The sequence below is a fragment of the Python bivittatus genome, unplaced genomic scaffold, assembly GCF_059951505.1.
Source record: "Python bivittatus isolate LINGU-HERP-01145 unplaced genomic scaffold, Pbiv_v1 ctg000160_np1212, whole genome shotgun sequence".
Lineage (NCBI taxonomy): Eukaryota > Metazoa > Chordata > Lepidosauria > Squamata > Pythonidae > Python > Python bivittatus.
In genome coordinates, this window is record NW_028277076.1 from 3,332,735 (window position 1) to 3,353,227 (window position 20,493).

The following is a 20,493-nucleotide window of genomic DNA, read 5'->3' on the forward strand; positions in this document are numbered from 1 at the left end:
GAGTTAATAGCTTAATTCCCCTCCCTTCTTGGCCAATGCCACAACCTGTTCAAACTTTTTCACCATGTGTGACACTCTTTCCATCCCTGCTGACACCCCAACTTATTCCTTCTGTGGCAATTTAAATAAAAACATGTACCAGCTTCTCCCTTGACATCCACAGGGGCTTCTGGGAATAGGCAAGACATAGATACACACGTTCGTTTCACCACCTAACCACTCCTTATGTGTGCACCCACCTGCTTCTGTGGAACATTCATAGTTATACAGGAAAGGATGGGCCAACTCTGTCTTCCTAACTAGACAGTTTCTCTTCTGCCTAGTGTCTGGCAGAAGCTCAAAGCACTAATCTCTGGGTCTGACCTCCAGCAAGCAGAACAGATCCATTTGTAAGCCTGCGAGGAACATCTAGGCCCATTGTTGCAAGGCAGAGACGTGCAATGCAAGCTTTCGGGATGCGCATGCCCCCAAAAGACTTGGGAGTGGTCCCCAGAGCCTCTCCCCACGTTGTCACCAAATCAGAGTTTCTAATGGGACCTAAGAGGGTAATTATTGATTACACGGAGGATTGTCATATTAGCTCTATTGAATTCCATACATTTATATGCACTGTAAATGACATCAAATCTAATTTTGTTTCTGTCCTCCCCTCCCCTTGTCCTACAAAAAGTTGCTTAGCTCTGCTGGAATGCAGCTTGAGTACATCATGAGATGGGGGATGGCTTTGTGATTTGGATAGAATGAATATTCCTGGAAAGAGGATTCTAAGTTTAGGCCTTTTTTTTAAGCTTAGTTTTCTCCCACTGGATCAGAAATGCCCTCCTCCCCATTATCTTCCTTGCTCAATATTCTACATTTGTGCTGGTTAATGACTGCACTAAAGTTTTCAGTTTCACTACTCCACAAACAACTTCTCATCTGAAGTGGTTGGAACTCATCATTCCTGTTAAGCAAAGCCTAAACAAAAATGCTGCTTTGTAGGTTATTCTTTCTCTCTCTCCTGGAACTGTGAAGTCCCAGTGATTGAAAGTAAAGAGAGGGCTTTCTCTGTGGTGACTCCTAGACTATCAATTATCTTCCTAGATTTCATGTATGAAACCAATATCTGTTCCGGAAATTCCAATCAGAGCTACACCTCCATCACAGGATATTGTAACAGACCCGTCTTGCATTTTCCAGAGATTTTTTTTAGTGCTTTATTTTAATGGTAAACCTTGGACATATCCTTATTTTTTGTTGTGAAATCAGTTGCTCTATGATAGAAAACGTGGGTTAGAAATGCGACTGCCTTAAGAATTTAAATCTGTGGGCCCACTTCAAGATTGTAGCAGCTCTGTTTCTGGGATCCAACTGTGTTTCAGCCTAGCTGGTTGGCCTCTTGCTCAACTTTACAATTCAGGTTTCCCTGTCCAAATGAATTTAGCCTCCTCCTGACAATGTCCCGCAGTGGCCATATCAGAAGGGAGAAAGGTTTTCTAAGCAGCCAGAAGAGTTGGGAATCATGGAGAAGTCATGGGGTCACTGATCTTTAAAAGGAAGCAGGGTTTGTGCCTGTCTGTAAATGGAGGAATTTGTCCCCCCTGGAAGCACAGCAGAAGCTGATGCTTCTTGCTGTAGGCTCGGAAGGGATTGTTGGAATGCTCTTTGTCAAGGCTCAAAGACATTCTTGGGTCAGTTGCAGGGCAAAGTGGCTCAGGAGATTAGCATGGTCTCTCCCCCAGCCCTGCTTCACTCAGCTTTCCTTTCTGTTCCTTCCCCTGCCAGACAGTCTGGGTCGAAGGTGAGTGGGAACCTTGGAACCAAATGCCACTCCCCAGAATGAAGGAGCAAATTCACAAATGCCTTGCTGGGGTGGTACTCTGCCAAATGTGCATCCATACCATGGAAGGGTATGCCTTGTCGAAAAATAAGGCCACTAAGCCCCAGTGGGAAGAGTTCATGCAGCAAGGCAAGCTGTCAATGAGAGTACAAGGCTGGGTTCCCCTTACAGACATCAAAGCATCATGTAAACCTTCCAGATATGGATGTCAACTCCCAGAAACCCTAGCCGTGGCCATCCTGGTTGGGGAATTCTGGGAGTTGAAGTTCCCAGATCTAGAAGGCATCCAGGCTGGGAAAAGCTGTATAAGCTAAAGCCAAACTCACTGCATTTTTGGTTTCAAGGCAGGGTTAAGAGTGGGAGATAAACCATCATTCCAATCCTTAGCTTACCCATAGAAACCTGAAAAACTCCATGTTGCATTTCTGCAGGGCAATTTCAGGGATCTGGAGGGGGTAAATGGGGTGTAGGAGGCCACACTGTTCCCCTGATTTTTAGAAGATGGCCTTGGATACACTTTGGCCTTGGATACACTTTGTCCTCTTGAACTGCTTTTTACTGTATTTCCAAATAGGAATGCAAACTAGTAGCTACTGCTAAAGTAAATTGCAACTAATGGCAGAAAAGAAGTAAAAGGCAGAGTTGCGAATGGCCTAGTACTTGGTGCAAACCTTAGTGTAAGAGGCAGGTTTGAAAATACAATGCTGGTTGGAGGTGGAGACCACAGCCATGTTGTGCTTGCAAAGAAGAAACCACAACAAAAACAACTTTTCTTCTTCACTGGCTGGGAGAAGCAGGAACAGCCAGTCATTTCCATCTGTTTTCTCCTTGTTTGCCCAATCCAAGCATAGTAGCATAATCATGCTGGAAAAGTTACAATATGCAGAGTATTTTCATGCAGAACATTCTCTTCCTTGCTGCTTCTCTCTCACCCCATTATTTTTTTACCTGCTGCTTTGGAATATCTTTTAGCATTCCACTCACAAAGCCCCTCAAAGGGCAAAAGGAGGGGAAGGGTTGTATCTGAGCAAGCTATGTCAAGAATTCACTTTTCAGTCAAGGGTCTCAGACAGGAAAAATAACTGAAAGGGCTGGGCCCCACTGTTCACAGGGCCAAGTCTTTGAAGCCAAAATCCAGCAGGTATCTCTAAGTGCTCAAGAACTGCTGGCCAGCATAATTTTAAAATGTTGCACATGGCTCTCAAATGTTAGAGCCGCTGAATGCTTGAGAATGATCTCACCCTCCAACCAAGACTTGGCCTCCCTTTGAAATGCAAGAAGTTTGGGGTGTTGATATAGATCACCTCTCTTTGGTTCCATCTGTCACTGAACCTATCGTCATAAGCTGTGCTGGCTAGACATTTGGTTAATTTATTCGAAAGGTGGGCACTTCATAAACCTCAGTTGGGCTTTTAAAATTCCAAACAAGGAGGAAACTAGCATCTAGTAAGATAACAGCAGAACTGCAGTTCAAAGGCAGGTGGGCCCCACCATGGGAGAGGAGTAAAACATGAGCTTCAGAAGCCCATACGACATTTTCCATTCTGCTTATGAGTCACTGATAAATAGATCCATTCTACTTTTAATGGATAGAGAATGTGGTAGATTAAAAACAGCGCAAATATAGCATATTTAAGTAAAAAATTAGAGCTTGCTTGCCTGCCTTCCTACAAATCTTTAAGATGTAAACTTGGGTAGAGTCTTTTTCCCCCCACTGATATTCCTACAGGAGAATCTCTGCAAAAGCTGTGAAGTCCTCCTGTCAACAGAGTCCCCAATTTCCTGTGCTTTCATTGCAAATGTGAAGGCAACAATTTCAATGGAAGGGGAAAGGCAAAGTGTGATTACACCCTCTTGGACTTGCTGTGCAAGGGCGAGAACACAACCCTACCTTTTTAGTCTTCACTGTTGAGACACAACAATCTCCATCATCATAGTTGCAGAAGGCTCGGTTGTTGATTGCATCACAGTAGTTGTCTTCCCCAAAGGGCTGAAAAGGCGGGGGGAAAAGAGGCAAGGCCCTGTCAAGTTGCTTGTTAGCAAACATCAGGGCTCAGGCTCGCTCGCGCGCGCGCTCTCTCTCTCACTCACACACACACCCACCCTCCCAGAATGACAAGTGAGAGAGGCAAGTCATCTTAGTGTAAAAACCAGCACTGTTCTAATTCCCTCTCTATATGTGGACTTCTATATGTGTTGCTCCTTCAGTAAGTTTGATAGCCACAGCTTGATCTCATTTCTTCTCTCCATGACCTTTAAGGATGACTGCAAATCACTTGCATGCCCAGATTCAGATTTTCTACAGCAATGGGTAAGGTTTTCTTCCCACTATAATCACTGAACTTAGCCATTTATCCTTTTTGGTCATCACCATGCACAGCATCAAAGCATACAAGACAGTAGAGTTTGAGGTGGCTCTTCTGAGCATGGAAAGTTTAGGAAATGTGTTTTAAGATCTGCATGAGTGTTTTGGAAAATGATGGACTTTGGGCCTATAAAATAAAGTAAATAATCCCTGCTGCAATTTTTTGCTTGTTTCCATCCTTGTTTTACAAATCCACTGCAGACTTTGGCAGAGATGTTGCCCTCTGGCTTTCATTGTTAAAAACAAGTGATGGGGTTTACTTAAATTCCTAATCTTCGTCCAAAATGGGAGGAAACATATCCTGGGTGTCAAGTAGAAATCAAGGAGACCTGGGTTCAAATTCCCCTGCTCAGCAATGAAACTTACTAGAAAAGACTCTTACTTCTACATCTGAACAATGTTAGGAAAATATGAACCTGGGATGCACAAAAGCCATGCATGGTGACTCAAGCAACTATGCATGCATACGATTATGGTCCATTAAGGACAACTTTCTAAGAAAGAACTTTTAATGCTTCTGGGCTTGCAAAGTGAAAACACAGTTGCAGGGAGGATGCGTGTTCCATGTCGTTCACTCCCCCTCCACACCTTTTATTCCTCAGTGGAGATACGTGTCATAGTTTCAGTGATGAAACCATCTCAGATACATGTATATAATTGTGAACACTGCAGCCTATAATGTTCCACTTTTCCATTTCTGGGAAAAAAGAGCAGAGAGCATCCCCATTAACTGTATGGAGTGTGTGAGAATGTGTGTTATACAAATAAGAGCATTGGGCTGTCTGAAGAACAATCAGCAAGGATAGTTTGGTTCTCTCCTCTTTCTGAAGAGCCAAGGTCAAGCTCATACACACTCATATTTCCAGAGGACAGAGACATATTTCAGACCCTATTGTGTGTGTGTGTGTGTTTTAAATCACCATTAGTGCTTCCCTTTATCTATGTAAAAAAATCTCTCACTTGCAGCTCTCTCCTTTTTGTGCCCAGGAAGGAGAGCTAGCACTGTGTGTTTTAGGTGACAATAAACTGTTGTTACACCGCTCTGTTGTCTAGGATCCCTCTGAGACTTTCTGAGCCCAGCCCAAGTTCATATTTTAGGTGGGTAGTGGGCAAAAGAACTTACTCAAATTGGGAAGCAAAACATTAAAACGGTCAAAGGAAGGAGATATCCAGCCCTTTGATTCTCCAAATCAAAGGATCAGTGCAGGTGTGTAATCTTCCATGGAAAAGAAAAGAAAGGAATAACACCATCACAAGACTTTCCAGATGTAGAATGGATATAGATTCAACCTTATACATCTGTTGCAGAGTCCTTGGTGCTCTGAGTTCGGTTGTTTGCTTGGAGATGTTTCACTACCCAACTAGGTAACATCATCAGTGCTAGTGAGTGTGGGGTTTGCTCCTTGTTTTATACAGTAACTTGTCCTGCCAATGTTGGTGGAAGTGTGGTTTTTCTTCTTGGCAGTTCCTTGATTAGGGCATTGTTTTCTGCTTGATTGTTTGTCTGGTATTAATCCCTGCTTATCTGGGTGTTAGTTGCTGGAGAGGATGTGTTCTGGTCTTCTTGTTTCCTCCTTAGCTTTTTTTTATTATTGTCTCTTTTGAATGATGTGGTTTGTGTGTCTATTGATGACTGATTTGTCTGAATGCCAAGCTTCCAGGAATTTCCTAGTGTTTTTGGATTTAGCTTGGTCTAGGATGCTCAGTTTCCCAGTTGAAACTATGGTTGGGTTTGTCCATGTGTTGTAGATTAGGGAGTTTTAATTGTGTCTTTTGACTGCTAGTTGGTGTTCATGGATGCGCTCTGCTAGTCTTCTGCCTGCCTGTCCTACATAGTGGCTGTTATAGTCCTTACTCTGTATGTTGTAGCTGACCCCTGTTTTTTCTTCTTGGGCTATGGGGTCTTCTAGCTTACTTAAGATGTTTTGGAGGGCTTTGTGTGCTATGGTGATGCTGTGGGTTGCAATAGTTTGCTGGTTGTTTCTGAGATGTTTTTAATGTATGGTCCGTTGCGCCTGGAGGTTGAGCTGCAATGACCTTGAGTTACGAAGGATTGAATCCTAGAACAAATTTCTTCTAAATAAATGCAGTTTGATGCTGGAATCAATACTCTGAGAAGTGATAGAGCTTCTGTTTGAAAGGATTCTAGGCAGAGACTGAACCATTATCTACTGGAAATGCTTTAGGTCTGGATCTCGCACACGGAGTAAAGGCTGGCTGACAGGACCTCAAGTGTTCCTCCAACTGCTTCATTCCTTTTCTTCGGTCCTTTTTAATGTGCTATTTCTACCTCTCCATTTCCCCAAGTTGTTTAAGGAAGCTTATCTCATACTCTCCTGAAAAAACCAAACAACCCTTCCTTCTAACAACTTTCAACTGAGTATGTGCCAGAACCCCTCCTCAAAAGGAAGGACAGGGTGAGAAAGCTTCTTGATTAAATCTTGCAGCCATACGAGGGAGTGGAAAAAAATGTATTAGACCCAAGCCACACTTGTGCACACACACGTATCCCTCAAATAAGCAAGTTATTTTCAAGGAGATGAGTTAAGTGCAAAACGTAAACACAGATCTATTAATGGCACAGTGAGACAATTTTTAATCATAGGCCTCAAGTATCTTCCCTCTGCCCGCTGTGTTAAAAACCTTCATTTCTTATGTGTGTAGAAGCCTTCGCTCTTAAGGAGAGACTAAAACTTGTGGGTAATTTTTAACTCAAGGAAGAGTGTGAAAAAGCATGATGTAAGTGTAAGCAGAAAGCTCTGAAGTGAGAAGAGATAATAATAATAATATTTTTAAAAAGTGAGAGAGAAGAGAAACATTGTGTGTTTAAATGCTTAAAGCAGGGCACACAACCTTGGTTAGAGGCTTATACTTGGCTAGGGGCTACACCCCCATAAGGAGGTAGGCTGAGGACAAAAAAACTCAACTTGAATTAGTTTGAGTTCCCAAAAATTAATAAGACATTTCCTTGTGTGTTTAACAAATCACTCCCTTTTGCATAATGAAAACAGACTAGCAGCTTTAGAAAGGAGATGCTGAGAGCCAGATTATGCTCTTCATTTTGAAGCAAATGTACACAACTCTTCAAAGCTTCTTCTATTACAGCACATGGGTCTGTCTTCTCCAAACAAATTAAAAGAATGGGTTAAAAGTAAAGTCATATTCAAGTCCACCTGGACTCCCGAGGACTTCATGAATATGGAACCGGGTTGCCACTGTCATCTTCAGAAATGTCTTTCTTTTTTTACATTCCAGTCTAGCCTACTCTCCTGAGATTTCCTGGCTCTTGTCTCCCATCCAAATACAAACCAGGTCTGACCCTGCTTCCCTTTTTGAGATTAGTGAAAGTCAACTAGGTGGTTCTACTTACCGGGGGGCGGGGGAGTTCAAATTCTATGATTTGTTCATTGTTAAAAAAATTTTTTTCAAAGCTTGCAAAAACAAAGAAATAAAAGTGCGTGGTCTTAGCAAAAAGGCACCATCCTACGTGGTGGTGGAATGACCGAGCTGAAAGAGTCGAGGAAAGAGAGACAAGAGTTGTAGTAAGTGAAACATCCAGAGTATTGGATTGACTTATGCATACTCACCTCGCAACCTTTGATGCAGTGGGTCAATGCAGGGTGCGGATACCACTTAAGTTCACCCGTGCAGACAACGTTCTAGAGAACGGAATGGAAAAATGGACATGCTGAGACGTCAGAAGCATCAGTGCTAAGCAAGTTAGCAACTTCGTTTGACTGCCTTCTAATCTCCAGATGTTCCTTCCCTAGACATGAGATGTTGCCTCCCCATATGTTTGGCGTTTGTCAGGACCTGGAATCCCTCCAAGTATTTACAAGAACTGCTGGACACCCAACAGTTACAATAACAGAAAGCTTGAGATTAAAATAATATTTAAGGTTCCTTCCAAGCATCATGTTTGATATTTCATTTGCGACAGGGAGAGGAGCCTCTGCTGTGGAAAATGGGGGCAGGTAGAACAGGGGGAAAATTTGGGTCATGAAACCGAGATTTTCCCCTTCCCAGTATTAGCACAAAGAAGAGCTTTCTTACAGTGGTCATCTACATACAGAAATATCCATCAAACTATTCCCTTTAAGGGTAAGTGACACGCCACGCTCAGAAAAAGCATAAGAAATATTAAGCTAAAGAAATTGAAGACCTGAGATAGGGACAGGAAATGTAGCTAAAACTACTTTACATCAATACCATTCACTATACTTTTCAATCCTTCCGTGTTTTCATCTTTAGAAAACATTCAAGTTACACAGGTTCATCTACTTGGTCTAGTCTTTCACTATATGCCCATAACTTAACCATCATTGATTCCATTTTCTCTGTCAAACACAATTAACTTGGCCTTTGATACATTAATTTACATAAAGCACCCAAGGACATCGCACGTCTTCCTCTTACTTCCTCTCAATGTTGACATATTCATTAAGGATTCTATAAGCAAACCATCTTCATTTTTTAAACATTTCTCCCCTTTTGTAGTTTTATCATGTTTTCAACTTTCCCTTAGCATTTAGGAGTTATTCTTAATCAGTTTTATAGTGGTCATCTTACCTTCCTAAATTCATTAGGTTTTGTTCCTAATGCTATACCAGAAATAGGCCTCTCTGAAAAAATCTCTTTTCTCCCCTTTATGTTATTCTTAAATTGCTTTAGAACATCTTTCAAATTCCTGTTGGTGATGTTTTTGAGCTAACTTAATTCCTGGTGGTGACAAATTAGAATCCAGATGACGATGAGGATGATGGATTTTATTATGCAACTTTTCCCATGGCTCTGCAAGCCGGCTTCCTATGTTTCCCAATGTGAAGAAGTCCTAGGGGAGAAGATCCCTTAAGGACTTGAAGATGATTCCTCAAAGTCCTGACCAGGAATGGAATGGAAGCATGGGAAGAAGTTCTGGACAATGATTGTACCATGAAAGGAAGGATGTTCACACACCCCTCCTAAACTTCCTTGTAATTAAGTAAAAGAAAATCACATATCCCATGAACGTTTTCAGTAACCTTCTTTGGAACGCACGTGTGTGTGTGTATGTGATATTATGAATATTCTTTCATCAAATGGAATTAGGACTGGCAGAAAAAAAGTCAATTTTTTTTTCTGCAGGGTACCTTTCCCAAATTATCACAGAGATGCCTTTGGGTGTTTCCCATTGCTATAGCTATCCCTTCCTTCTTTGGTTTTGATCAGTCTGCTTCCCAAAGGGTGCAGGGAACTTTTTTATTAAGCTGCTTAATTACACCTCACAAGAGTGCCATTTATTATTATTTTTTCATGAGGAAAAACTCACCTGCTTTTCAATGAAAAATGCAGAGAATTTTACAAGGGGGGAGAGCAAGGGAGGATCAGGAGCTGTAATTTACCTTTCCCCCAACTCATTTGAGGTATAACTTTGTAGGGAAATCTTGGTGTGTTTTTAGTTTTGGTCATCTGAGGCTTACCTGGTATGGGACAGGGAAAAAGGGGACTTTTCTTGTCGTTCGTGTAGGGCTGTTTATCTTTCCACCGCACAAGGATTTTCCACCGTTACTCAGGGCCCAAATTGTTCCACCTGTCTTCAAACAGGCCTGGTCTGTGTGAAGGGAGCCTGGGCAAAGCTGGACAGCAGTGGGCAAGAGGTGAAGGGCATAATTTTGACAGCCCCCGTGGTGGGGTCAGGGATATTCCCATCGGAAACGGAAAGGCTGATTCTCAGAGCCAGCAGGAAGGCGTTCATTTATTTATTTATTTGCTTATTTCACAGCTTGACTTCCTTCGCCTTAAGATGCTGTTTTTAAGAGTATTTTATTTTTAAATCTTTGGAAATAAACAGGAGGAGGTTGTAATTATGGGCAACCAGGTGATCAGTGATGCTAGCGTTTGGCAACCAGGGTGTAAATCAGCTAAGCGTGTAGGTTAACTTCCCCCCATGTGGTCAAGAACTAAGAAACTGCCAGAATTGATCTTCCCATTGGAAAGCTGTGTCTCCCAGTGAAGCAGCTGCCATTTCCTCATGGATCTGTACGACTGCCTTCACATTTACAACTATGATACCTTCCTGAATATTGCCTCTGTGGTATCTTGGCTTCAAACATAGACCTTTCTTAAAAGGCCAGAGTGATTACTGCTTTTCCTTCTTTATGACTCATCTTGAATACACGGTGCTTTGGGTGCGTTGCTTTACGGCAAAGGGAATATTCAGGACGGTTGTACAGTTGAATTGTTTGGGGGATATACTCTCTAGATGGGGGGCAGGACAGGGTGCAAGAACAGAAGCAGGGAAGGTATCAAGGCCAACACATTTTTTTTTCTATGACCATCAGTTTCTCCAGATATGTTGGACAATAACTTCCATTAGTTCCATCCAGCATGGATAATGGTCAGGAATTCTGGTAGCTGCGGTCCCAAGTACTCTGCAAGTTTATGATAAGCTTTCGACTTGTCTGTGATATATTTTATCAGGAAAATAAATAAAAATCATTTTTAGCCGTACAAACCCCTCCATCTTTGGTGCCTTCTCTGAGACATCCTCTTCCTTCTCCCTCATTGCCCTTGTTGCCCTAATCCAAATGCCTTGGCTAAGTTGACATCCCTTGAACACCCATCTGTGAGCGATGTTGGCACAACAGATGCCAGTTAGCAGAATCATGTGGTTTGCCATGGCAAATGGAGCAAAGTCACTGGCTGGACAAACAAGGTCAAGAACGAGGGCAACTGAGGTCCAAAAACACCAGGAGCCAAAGGGACACTGCCATCCTGTGTCCCCATCCTGTAATTTTGTCTGGCAGTATCTAACATGCTTTTTTAAAAATTGAGTTATCAGATTCATCATCACATGGCCTAACTTTTATGTATTTTCAGCAAACTTGTTGTTATAAAAGCTATTCTTTTTGTATTCCAGATCAGATCACCCTCTCCCTGGTTCCCCCCTCCCCCAAATCCTGTCGGCTTTCCCTTTCTTTTTTGCTTTTTTTTTTTTTTATTACCAGTTATTTTTTTCCTCCCAGCTATCTAATGAGACCTCCAGGGATACACAGGTATAAAACCCGTAATGGTTCCCTCTAAGAGAAGGCATCAATAAAGGATCATGGCAGGCGGGTGGGGAGGGAGGGAAGGAAGGAAGGAGGGAGGGAGCCATCGTTCTTTCAAGCCATTCCCCCCGCCATCTTTTTTCACAACACATTGGCCAAAAAATAAAGGAGGTAGCAGCAGCTTAAAAACCAACAGTTCGAGAAATAAATTGCTGCAGTGGCCATTGGAAAATTTCTATATCCATCTCAGAGGCTGAGAATTCTTTCCTCCCAGGCCCTGATCTGATTTTCTTCCTGGAAAAAGCCAAATCAAAGATAAGGCCTTGGAAACAGTGTAAGCACTGGGAGGCAAGCTGGAAATCTGCTCAAGGAAACAAAGAGGGGAGAAAAGGGAGTTCTCTTTCTGCGGGACACAGAATCACCTGCTGACACCTTAACTTGCTGAATCCACCTGTTTATTTGCCTCTCCTGTTTGTACCTTGCCCACAAGATTGTAAGAAGAAAAGCTTCTAATCACCCAGAAGCTTCTGGGAATCTGAAATGTGTGTACAAACCTGTTAACTGTTTCTTGGTCCCTGTTGGACATTCTGGACTACGCATATCTTCTAAACATGGACCATTCAGCTATCCTTTCCCATGTATTCCTCTATTGTTCCCATTCATTGCCCTGCGTGATCTCAAGACACCAGAATCAAATCTTTCTCTGATCCTGATAAATGGATATTGTCTTCCCAAAATTAGCAAACCAGTTTAGGAGTTGCAGATAAGACTGGGCAGCATATACCACTCTCTTCCACAAAGGTGGTGCTATTCAAGGTATCTGGTGTTGAGCCCAGTGGTTCACCTGGCCTCATGGTTGACTCCCTGCTCATTTCTAATGGAAGGATATGAACAGAGAAAACAGGGGATGGCATTAAATGTTCCTCGGACTTGGGTCTGCATCCGAATGGACTCACTGGACTTACTGAGTTGAAGAGCAATGAATCCACTGGTATGAACAACATCGTTTCTCCATCTTTGCCAAGCCACCTTTGTTCATGGCTTAGATTCTTACCTTCACTCGTGGAGGTTTCATCCAGTGTTGGATGTCCTGTAATGTTTCGTTGGCACGTAACAGAATGGGCTCGGTGTGATGTTCTGGGCATAAGATGGTGCATTCAGCTCCTTGAAATGATAAAAAGAATGAGATGGAAGTCATTCATTTATGTCACGTATCTTCCTGCTCAACTGGGATAAAAGACATTGGCGCACACATACTACGCTGGCATTTACATACATCTTGAGGTTAATATTTCAGTAGCCTCTCTTCTGAAAGCTGCCCTCTATTTTAATTGGCCCCAAAACATTGTTACTGTGGATAAATAAAACAGGGGGCTCATAGCCACAGATTTCAACACAGCAGTAAATCCTGTTGGTAGGCTCAGGATGCAGAGCTGTCACTACAGAAGCAGATCTAGAAAGCAATTTGCCTACTTTAATTCAGAAGCTGACTCTGTGTTCATGTCAGATTAGCTTCTATTAAGGGGGAGAAAAAGACAAAAAAAGTATATGTTGAAGTGGTTAGGAATGAGATTCTCTCATGTAAGCCTATCTTTCTAGATTAAATCTGCCAGCTTCAGAGATGGCCTATCTCCATACAGAAAGATCGGGTTTCCCATGCAGCACAAGCATTTGCCAGGACAATGGTGTCAGCAGTAGGATTCTCTTGTAAGCAACTGAATCAGCCTCGCAGCTGTGTCCACCAATAGCAACTTGCAGTTTCACTAGAAGATAGAGGGACCAAGAAGTCAGTTGGATAAATACTGATCTGGGTCCCAGAAGTTAGCCTGAATACAGCAACCCCAAAACACCATATTCTAAATTCTAAACACAAATCCAGAAATAAGCTGGACGCTGTCAAGGAATGAGCAGCCGTTGTCTGCAAGAACTTGTGTGCGGGATCGACTTAATCACTGCAAGCAGCATGTCCTAGAGAAAGAAACATGATGCACGAGCGAAAGCCATTTCATTCTCTAGCATAAAGAGGACCCACTTGATGGAAGGCTCAAATCCATCAATTCTCCCTAGCATAAGGTACCACTTCTTTGGGACCTGTCCAGGGTTCTGAAGGAAGCCTACCTGACCTTCACTGTTGTTCTCTGAACAGAAGCAAGGGTCCCCAAGAAATAAATATTCCATAATTAAACCACAGCAATAAGTGTTTATTTATCTATTTTCAAGAAGTGTGCTTCTGTTCATTTCCATGTCTGCAATGCCAAGAGATTGCACGCTAACTGACGAAAAGCTTAATTCTTAATCAAACAGAAAACTCAAGTCTTGGGTGGTATTCACTGTAGGTAGAATCAGAGAAGGCCTCTCATTTTAGGATAAGACCAGGAGGGAGGGAGGGAGGAATCCCTGCACCTAGAAATGTAACATCCTGGGGTAAATTAGGAGTGGAATACAGATGCTTGAGTCCCCCCATCATCCCCCTCTCCAATCCTCATTTCAAGAACTCCTGAATTAATATATGAACTGGAATATAATTATTTATGGATTTTACTGTTTTCCAAGTGTTGGGGATAAGATGCATTCGTATTCCCTTATACCACCAAAATCCAAATGCATATCCATGCTATTATCTCCTGTAAGTTGTACAGGCTCTGCAAAGTTTTGTTTGTTTCTATTTTTACGGCTGCCCCTTTCAACAAAGCAGCTTTGGATAGTGGATTAAGGATTAAACAACAGCATAAATGACTGTAACGGACACACTCTATTGTTCCTTCAAATTGGGTGCCTTTGAGTCAATTTGGCGATTCAGATCAGATCTCGGTGATCTGCATTCTTGCTAAGTTTATATATATTATACAGAGAGGTGTGAAATAGATAGACCACATCACACTCAGATAACTAAGGTGACACACCCCTAACTTGAACCCTGCTTCTTAACAGGGTAGATTTTTACAGGCAGGGTTTTTTTTTCCCCTCCCATTGTATGGAGAAGCAATCCACATACAGTAGATTGGTTGGGGGACGGGACTCATTTAGGGACTTAGGAAGCATACAACATGGCACAGATGCTGGCAACCAGTTTATTCCAGTTAATGGAATGGGGTTATCTGCAGGGATCCGCACTCTCTTTTATTAAAATAAGCATTGAGTGGTGATACGTGGGACCTTTCAGAGATACAACACTAGATGCCCTTGAACCTTCCTTCCTTCTAGAAAATGCCTCTTATAACCACATAGATGCTACAAATTGCAGAGCTCAGAACCCTCATCAGCTTCAGAAACAAGGAAGAGAAAACAGCTAGTTCTGCTCCGAACTAGCCTGACCATCAGAATGCCCATCTTGCCATCCTTCTCAGCCACCTTGGCCCTGTTGGACATTTGGGGCTTAGCATTTGCCAGTATGTCCCCACTGGCTCTAAAAATCATGACCTGGAGTTCCAAAGTCAATTTGACCCCCGGTTATAAAACTGGCCAGCTTAGCTACAATGTCATAACGGGGATTGGAGGATCCCACTTACTTCAACTGAGCTTCAAGTGGGCACAGATCAGCTCTCCCCAATCTGGTGACCTCAACATGCACTGGTTTCAAATTCAATGATTCCCAGACAATTCCAAGGGTCAAACCCTGTGCTAGATGAAAGGACATGAAGACGTCATCCAGAAGGGACCACGGTTGGAGAAAACAACCTCACCTGGCTGGGCTTAACTGGTCAGTTGAGTGCAACCAGGTCAAAATTATAAAGATTGACCCAGAAGAAGTGGACAATGCAAACCATCCCTCAACAAGGCCAGATCATTAGGGATTCTTTCTGCCTTTCTCTCTCCTCCTTCCACCCCTGAAACTGGAAAGCAGGATTCGTTCTTTCTCATCCTCCTGTTCTTCCTCCCTGCCCCCCCGAAGAGCAAGTAAAATATTCTCTGCAAGTACCAGCAAACCTTGGTAGGTATCAAAAGGTCATCCCTGTCTCCAGGGGCAAAACACATCATCTGGAGAAAGGAAACTGCAGCCGCCTTCCTCCTCCTTCACTAGTGGTGCAATTTACACTTTAGGAGAAGAGCGGTCCTGGATTGTTTTGATATACAATCCATAATTGGCTTCATTATAGAGCGATGACCTCATCCAACTCACATTCTTCTTCCCCCTGGGATGGGTGCAGAGCAGGTCCTGGTGCTCCACAATAGCTAGTCTATAATGAAGGAACGGGCAGGGGGGCGGGAGGGGGCACGGATAAGGAGAAGCCTGCTTCCCTGACAGTTCAAAAAGACAACCGAGGGACGAAAGAGGGGCAGAGGAAAGAGAACACACAGTCTTGCATTCTTGGGCTGGATTGTCTCCCCCCGCAATGTACCTTTGTTGAAGTGGTACCCAACAATCTTGGGCAAGGATGCTCAGACATGAAATATGCTTTCCAGATGGACATGCAAGAGAAGAATAGAACTGGGTCTGAACATTCAAATTCCTGGCATCTGCAGAAAGGGCTGGAAAAGGCTCTGATCTAAATCATGCAAAGCAGCTACAAGGAACACAGATAAGACAGATCAGGTTGACTTGGGGTAAGACCGCTTTCAGTGTCTGTTGAAGAAAGCATTTTGTTCAGTTCAGCTCTCTGGCAGTGCTCCTGGAGAGCTGGTATCAATCAGTGCCAATAGAAGTGAGCTAGATGGACCAAGTGTCTGATCTTGCTTCAGGTCGCTTTCTATGAGGGATGTACCCATCAGTAAAGATTCTGACCCAGTTCAGATTTTGGATACGAATCGCCAGATGGGATCAACCTGAATCGAAAATGTCACTGTAGAAGGTGTGGGAGAGCATGAGGCAAAGTCCACTGAAACTCTGGATCAGTTCCAAGGCACCAGACTCAATCTGACACATAGAATCACTTGATTTCACTCCAAGGACTCTCCTTTCCATTGAAGGTTCCCATAGACCTCCTCCTTCCAATCCACAAGAACTGGAATCTTACTTTAATTCAGGAGAGGAACAATAGCTTCAAGAAGAACATGAACTCGGCCACAACAGGGCCCAAGTTCGGTCTAGAGGGATCAATCTGCAGAGGTGGGATTAGAAACTTTTCCCAGACCCTGATTCTCATTAACATCTAATTAATGCAGACCAGAATTATGCACTGTACAGATAAAAGAAAAAAGTCTGCCAGTGACAGATTAGCATCTATCATCTTTCATCATCCCACAATCAATAGCCATCAGTGATAGGAGCCACCACTTGGACACCCACAGCTGGAAAAAAACTTGTTCAATTTAGATTATTTACTTTGGGTTGGTGGTGTACACAAGATGCAGATAAGCTATCTATTTTCCTTGTACTCCTGATTGATTTCTTTCCTGCGCTCATTGTTTTTAGCTGTAATTGCTCTGCAGCCAGCTCAGTGTGCTCTTGCTGTTTGGGACAATTCAAAATACAATAAATACTTCGATGAGATTAAATCATAAATCATAGTAAATAATAACTGAACCCCATCTACCTCTGGAACAGTTGCAGGATATAAAATGGCAAGAGAACTTTGTGCCCAGCCTGCAAAAGACCAACCAAGGGAAGCAAAATGCCACACTAACATTCTGGAAAACAAGACTCTTAAATCCAATCCAACCAGCATTCTTCCATGATCATCATCATCATCTTCTTCATCATCATCATTGAATTAGCGATCTCTTATCCATTTAGCTAAGAGCATCCAGGTAATATTTTTGTGTGTGAAATGACTGTTTTTTTTAAAAAAAAAAGAAGTTGTCATCAACAGCATCATTTAACGTTGCCAGTGGCCATCAGCAAAGACAGCAAGACAACCCAGTGTCCTTGGCCTGCTCCAACCATGACTGAATCTTCTGGCTCCTGAAAACCTGACTTTCCATTTTAAAATAGATTCGGGAGCTGCCGTGGTTTTGAAATTTGGGCCAACTGAGGCCAAACAAACAAGAGGTGAGTTCAGGTCTCACTCCACTACCCTTCTTCTGTCTTATATGACACTACTAAGGCTCTTAACGTGAGCTGAAACGTCTGTAAATACCTATTCCGTAGCCATCTGGACACTGTAGCTTCAGGCCACCACTCAGCTGGGTGGGTGGGGAACAGTGTCCTTGCATCTCCGGGCAGAGGTGGAAGGATCCACTCCAATTCCCATCCTTTCGGCAGCGAATCACGTTATTCCCCTGGCCCTGGAAGGAGAAAGAGGTCAGGCAGGAGAACTAGGGAGGATAAGCAGCACCCAAAAGAAGGAAAAGAGAAAGATTACAAGGCCCTAGTTAACATCTTAATCTCTATACCACAGCAGGCTGCAGAAATAATTTTCAGGGAAATCATCACCATCCTCATGGCATACCAGATTCAGTCTCTGCTTTCTCCAGTTACAGCTGGAAAAGACCTTTTTCATTGGGGGAGGGAACTTTTTAATGGGATTTTTCAGACCCAACTGGCAATGATTGAAGTGATAACCGGATTGATCTTGATATGCCTTGAGTGACATCCACACCCTCTACTACAGATCGATTGCCCTCCAGTTAAAAAAGGTAAGAAGCCAGCCCTCGTGTTTCTGGTCAAAAGGGCAGAATTAAATAGGAATCTGTCAGTGTGTTAATCCTTCTAGCTCATCCGTGTCTTAACTGATTCAAAGTGGCTACTGTTGGTTTCAGGCAGGAGGAGAAACCAGGTGGTAACCCTTCTGGCACAGCAATCACTCAACAGGACTCACGGATTGAGGGTCATCCTCTTTGCACTTAATCTGACACACGCTGTTGAACTGGAAACCGTTGGTGCAGTGGTACAACCCATGGAACTTGGAGGGTGGCGGGTCACAGGTCACCGAAATGCAAGCTCCTTCCAGCCAAGTTCCGTCTTGGGCACACTGAATCTTAAACGTTCTCCTTCCAGACATGCAAAAACAAGAACAACCAGCAGATATATAAATGAGAGAAGGATGGAGGAGAGTCCAGAAATTACATAATCCCTGTTTCTCTTTGCAGCAGACCTCCAATATTTAGGGATCACGATCACAGAGAGTTTCCCTTTTTGTGTGTTTCTTATTTATTTGTGGGCCATGCGGTCTTCCAGGGAAAACAATAAATGTTTGCAGAAGAAGATACACAAACACGCTCAGTCAAAACAGCCCCTTTTGAGGGGAGGGGGTGGGATAAATTTACCCAGAATCTTCAGCCCTTGGTGGCCAAGGACTATTTTTAATGTGGCTGTGTGGTTCTTCCCTCCTTCCCTCCCCCGAGTCATAAAATGTAGGGTAGTGAGAAAGTTTTCCCACCGAGGTTCAAAGGGGGCTCCCCAGGTTGCATATCAAAGAAGGGCATTGCCAAAAGGAGGCGGGTGGCCCCAAAGCTGGTTTGTGAATGAAAGGGCTTAGAGATGCAGAACAGGCGGGAGTGAACTTAACTGCTTCTCTCTCTCTCTTTTTTTTTTTTTTTCCAAATGAAAGAAGCAGGTCCAAAATTGTCTCCTCCCCAAAGGGACCCATTAAATACCATTCCATTTGAGCCCCTCTGAGAAATAAAAAGCAGGGAACAGAGGCCAGCTGTCCTTTTCTGTAGTGGAGATAAAAACAAGGGATTGACCAGCCCTATTTAAGAATCAGGGAATCAGAGCTAACCTTCTCTGCTCTCATTAACACCTCCTATACATGAGTGATGGCTTTTCTCACTTCTATAGCTTTTCTTGCAAATTGCAAACCCAGGAGCGGGGGGGGGGGGGACCTTGTAGATGTTCTTCGTCAGCTCCTATGCAGAGTTTAGGAATTTTCTTTTATGCCTCCCTCTATGTCCAAAAATAAAATAAAGCAAACAAGCATCAAACTATCATATCAGGAAATGGCTAGACTGGAATGGTTATGTCTGCTATGCTAGCTGCTTCTGCGCCAGGGGCTATCACTCAGATTTGGGGCAAATTCTTTTTGCAGACAGAAAGTTCGAAGCAGAATCGTCCATCCAATGCAGAAGATTCAGAAGTCAGCCGAAACCCTTGAGGGCTAGAAAATAGTTACACATAGAGACTTAACTCACATAGCGTGCTAAGCTATAACATGGGATTGTTCAGTTTCGGCTTGGTGTGTTGTGCAAACCCAGCCGCTGTGGTTCGTAAGATAAGGTGAATGGCTTTTGGTCCAATATGAACCCAGGCAGTGAAGGATTAGCTAACAAATGATGCCTAAAACAAATCATGGTTTAGCATAGTCTGATCTTCTACAATAAGAACATTATGACTCATAGAAACACTGTTTGTTCACAATGACCCCTTATTAGTTCCCTCCCAGGAAGGTTGGATTGTAAGTGTGTGCCATCTAAGCTGAAAAATGTGCTATTTGGTTGATGGACACCTTACACTACCTTCTAGATGTTTTGGACGACAGCTCCCTAAATCACTTCCCACTGTCCTGCTTGAGGACCCCAGGATGGTCTACAATGATCCATTACTTGTCTTAAACAATGGCCTACAAAAGAATGCAGGGAACGTTGACATGATACCACCTACTTTCTTGCTTTCTGTGAAGGTCCTGGGACGTGATAGCCTGGTTTGCATTTATACTTGCAGAAGGATCCCACTTTATGTTTCTCGTCACGGCAGCGGGCAGTTTGGAGGTCAGCGTTGGGAATCAAAGGGGGTGCCCTGCACATCAGCTCACAAAGAGCTTCCGGGAAGGACCACAGCCCATCTTCCAAGCATGTCAAATTGTTATTGCTTCCTGGGAAAGACGTAAAACAATGTCAGATGGGTGCAAGTGGTTATAAATACTGCTGTGCCAAAGTAAATAAATCAATAAAAAATGGTATTTTGTTCAACCAGCTTCCTTCAGAGGGACAGAAAAGCAAGTTTCAGTGTGATTCTCACAGGTGGGTTATATTTCTCTGAGATACAAATGCTCTGTCTTTCACTGTACAGTCCGTTGCCTTGCTGTCTGCAACCTCCTTGTCTTCCTGGACTTTCCAAAGGCAAACTTCTACCCTGGTGGCTTTTCCAGGTCAAGAAGCAAGGACTGGAGAATGATGGAGCCCAGAGAGTGATGGAGCAAGAAGTAACCAAGAAGAAAGGGAAAGTGTGTCTGTGTGTGTGTGTGTGAGAGAGAGAGAGAGAGAGAGAAGTACTTTCTACCTTAAAACAATACTTTAAAACCATCAAAGAAGTTCTAAAGCACCCTGAAAATGAGGTGGAAAAGCAAAAGACTTATCTGCCAGGGAAGAAACTGGGTGTGTGGAAATTAAAGGTAGATTTTGGCATCATAGTTATGCTGAGGAAACTGGCAAATTTGAGGCCATATCCTCCAAGGATGCGTTAT

The 20,493-nt window shown here is 43.1% G+C and overlaps 1 protein-coding gene across 1 annotated transcript in view; it reads right to left on the reverse strand.

The window, feature by feature from the left end:
- PAPPA (pappalysin 1) overlaps nucleotides 1-20,493 on the reverse strand; it is a 118,949-nt gene that overhangs the window by 8,025 nt on the left and 90,431 nt on the right. Inside the window, exons 16-21 of the mRNA XM_088146947.1 lie at nucleotides 19,692-19,902; nucleotides 17,911-18,082; nucleotides 17,230-17,377; nucleotides 12,267-12,376; nucleotides 7,772-7,843; nucleotides 3,711-3,809 (exon numbers count right to left, since the gene is read on the reverse strand). Coding sequence (XP_088003073.1) covers nucleotides 3,711-3,809; nucleotides 7,772-7,843; nucleotides 12,267-12,376; nucleotides 17,230-17,377; nucleotides 17,911-18,082; nucleotides 19,692-19,902 — 812 coding nt within the window. The remainder of the gene's footprint in view (nucleotides 1-3,710; nucleotides 3,810-7,771; nucleotides 7,844-12,266; nucleotides 12,377-17,229; nucleotides 17,378-17,910; nucleotides 18,083-19,691; nucleotides 19,903-20,493) is intronic.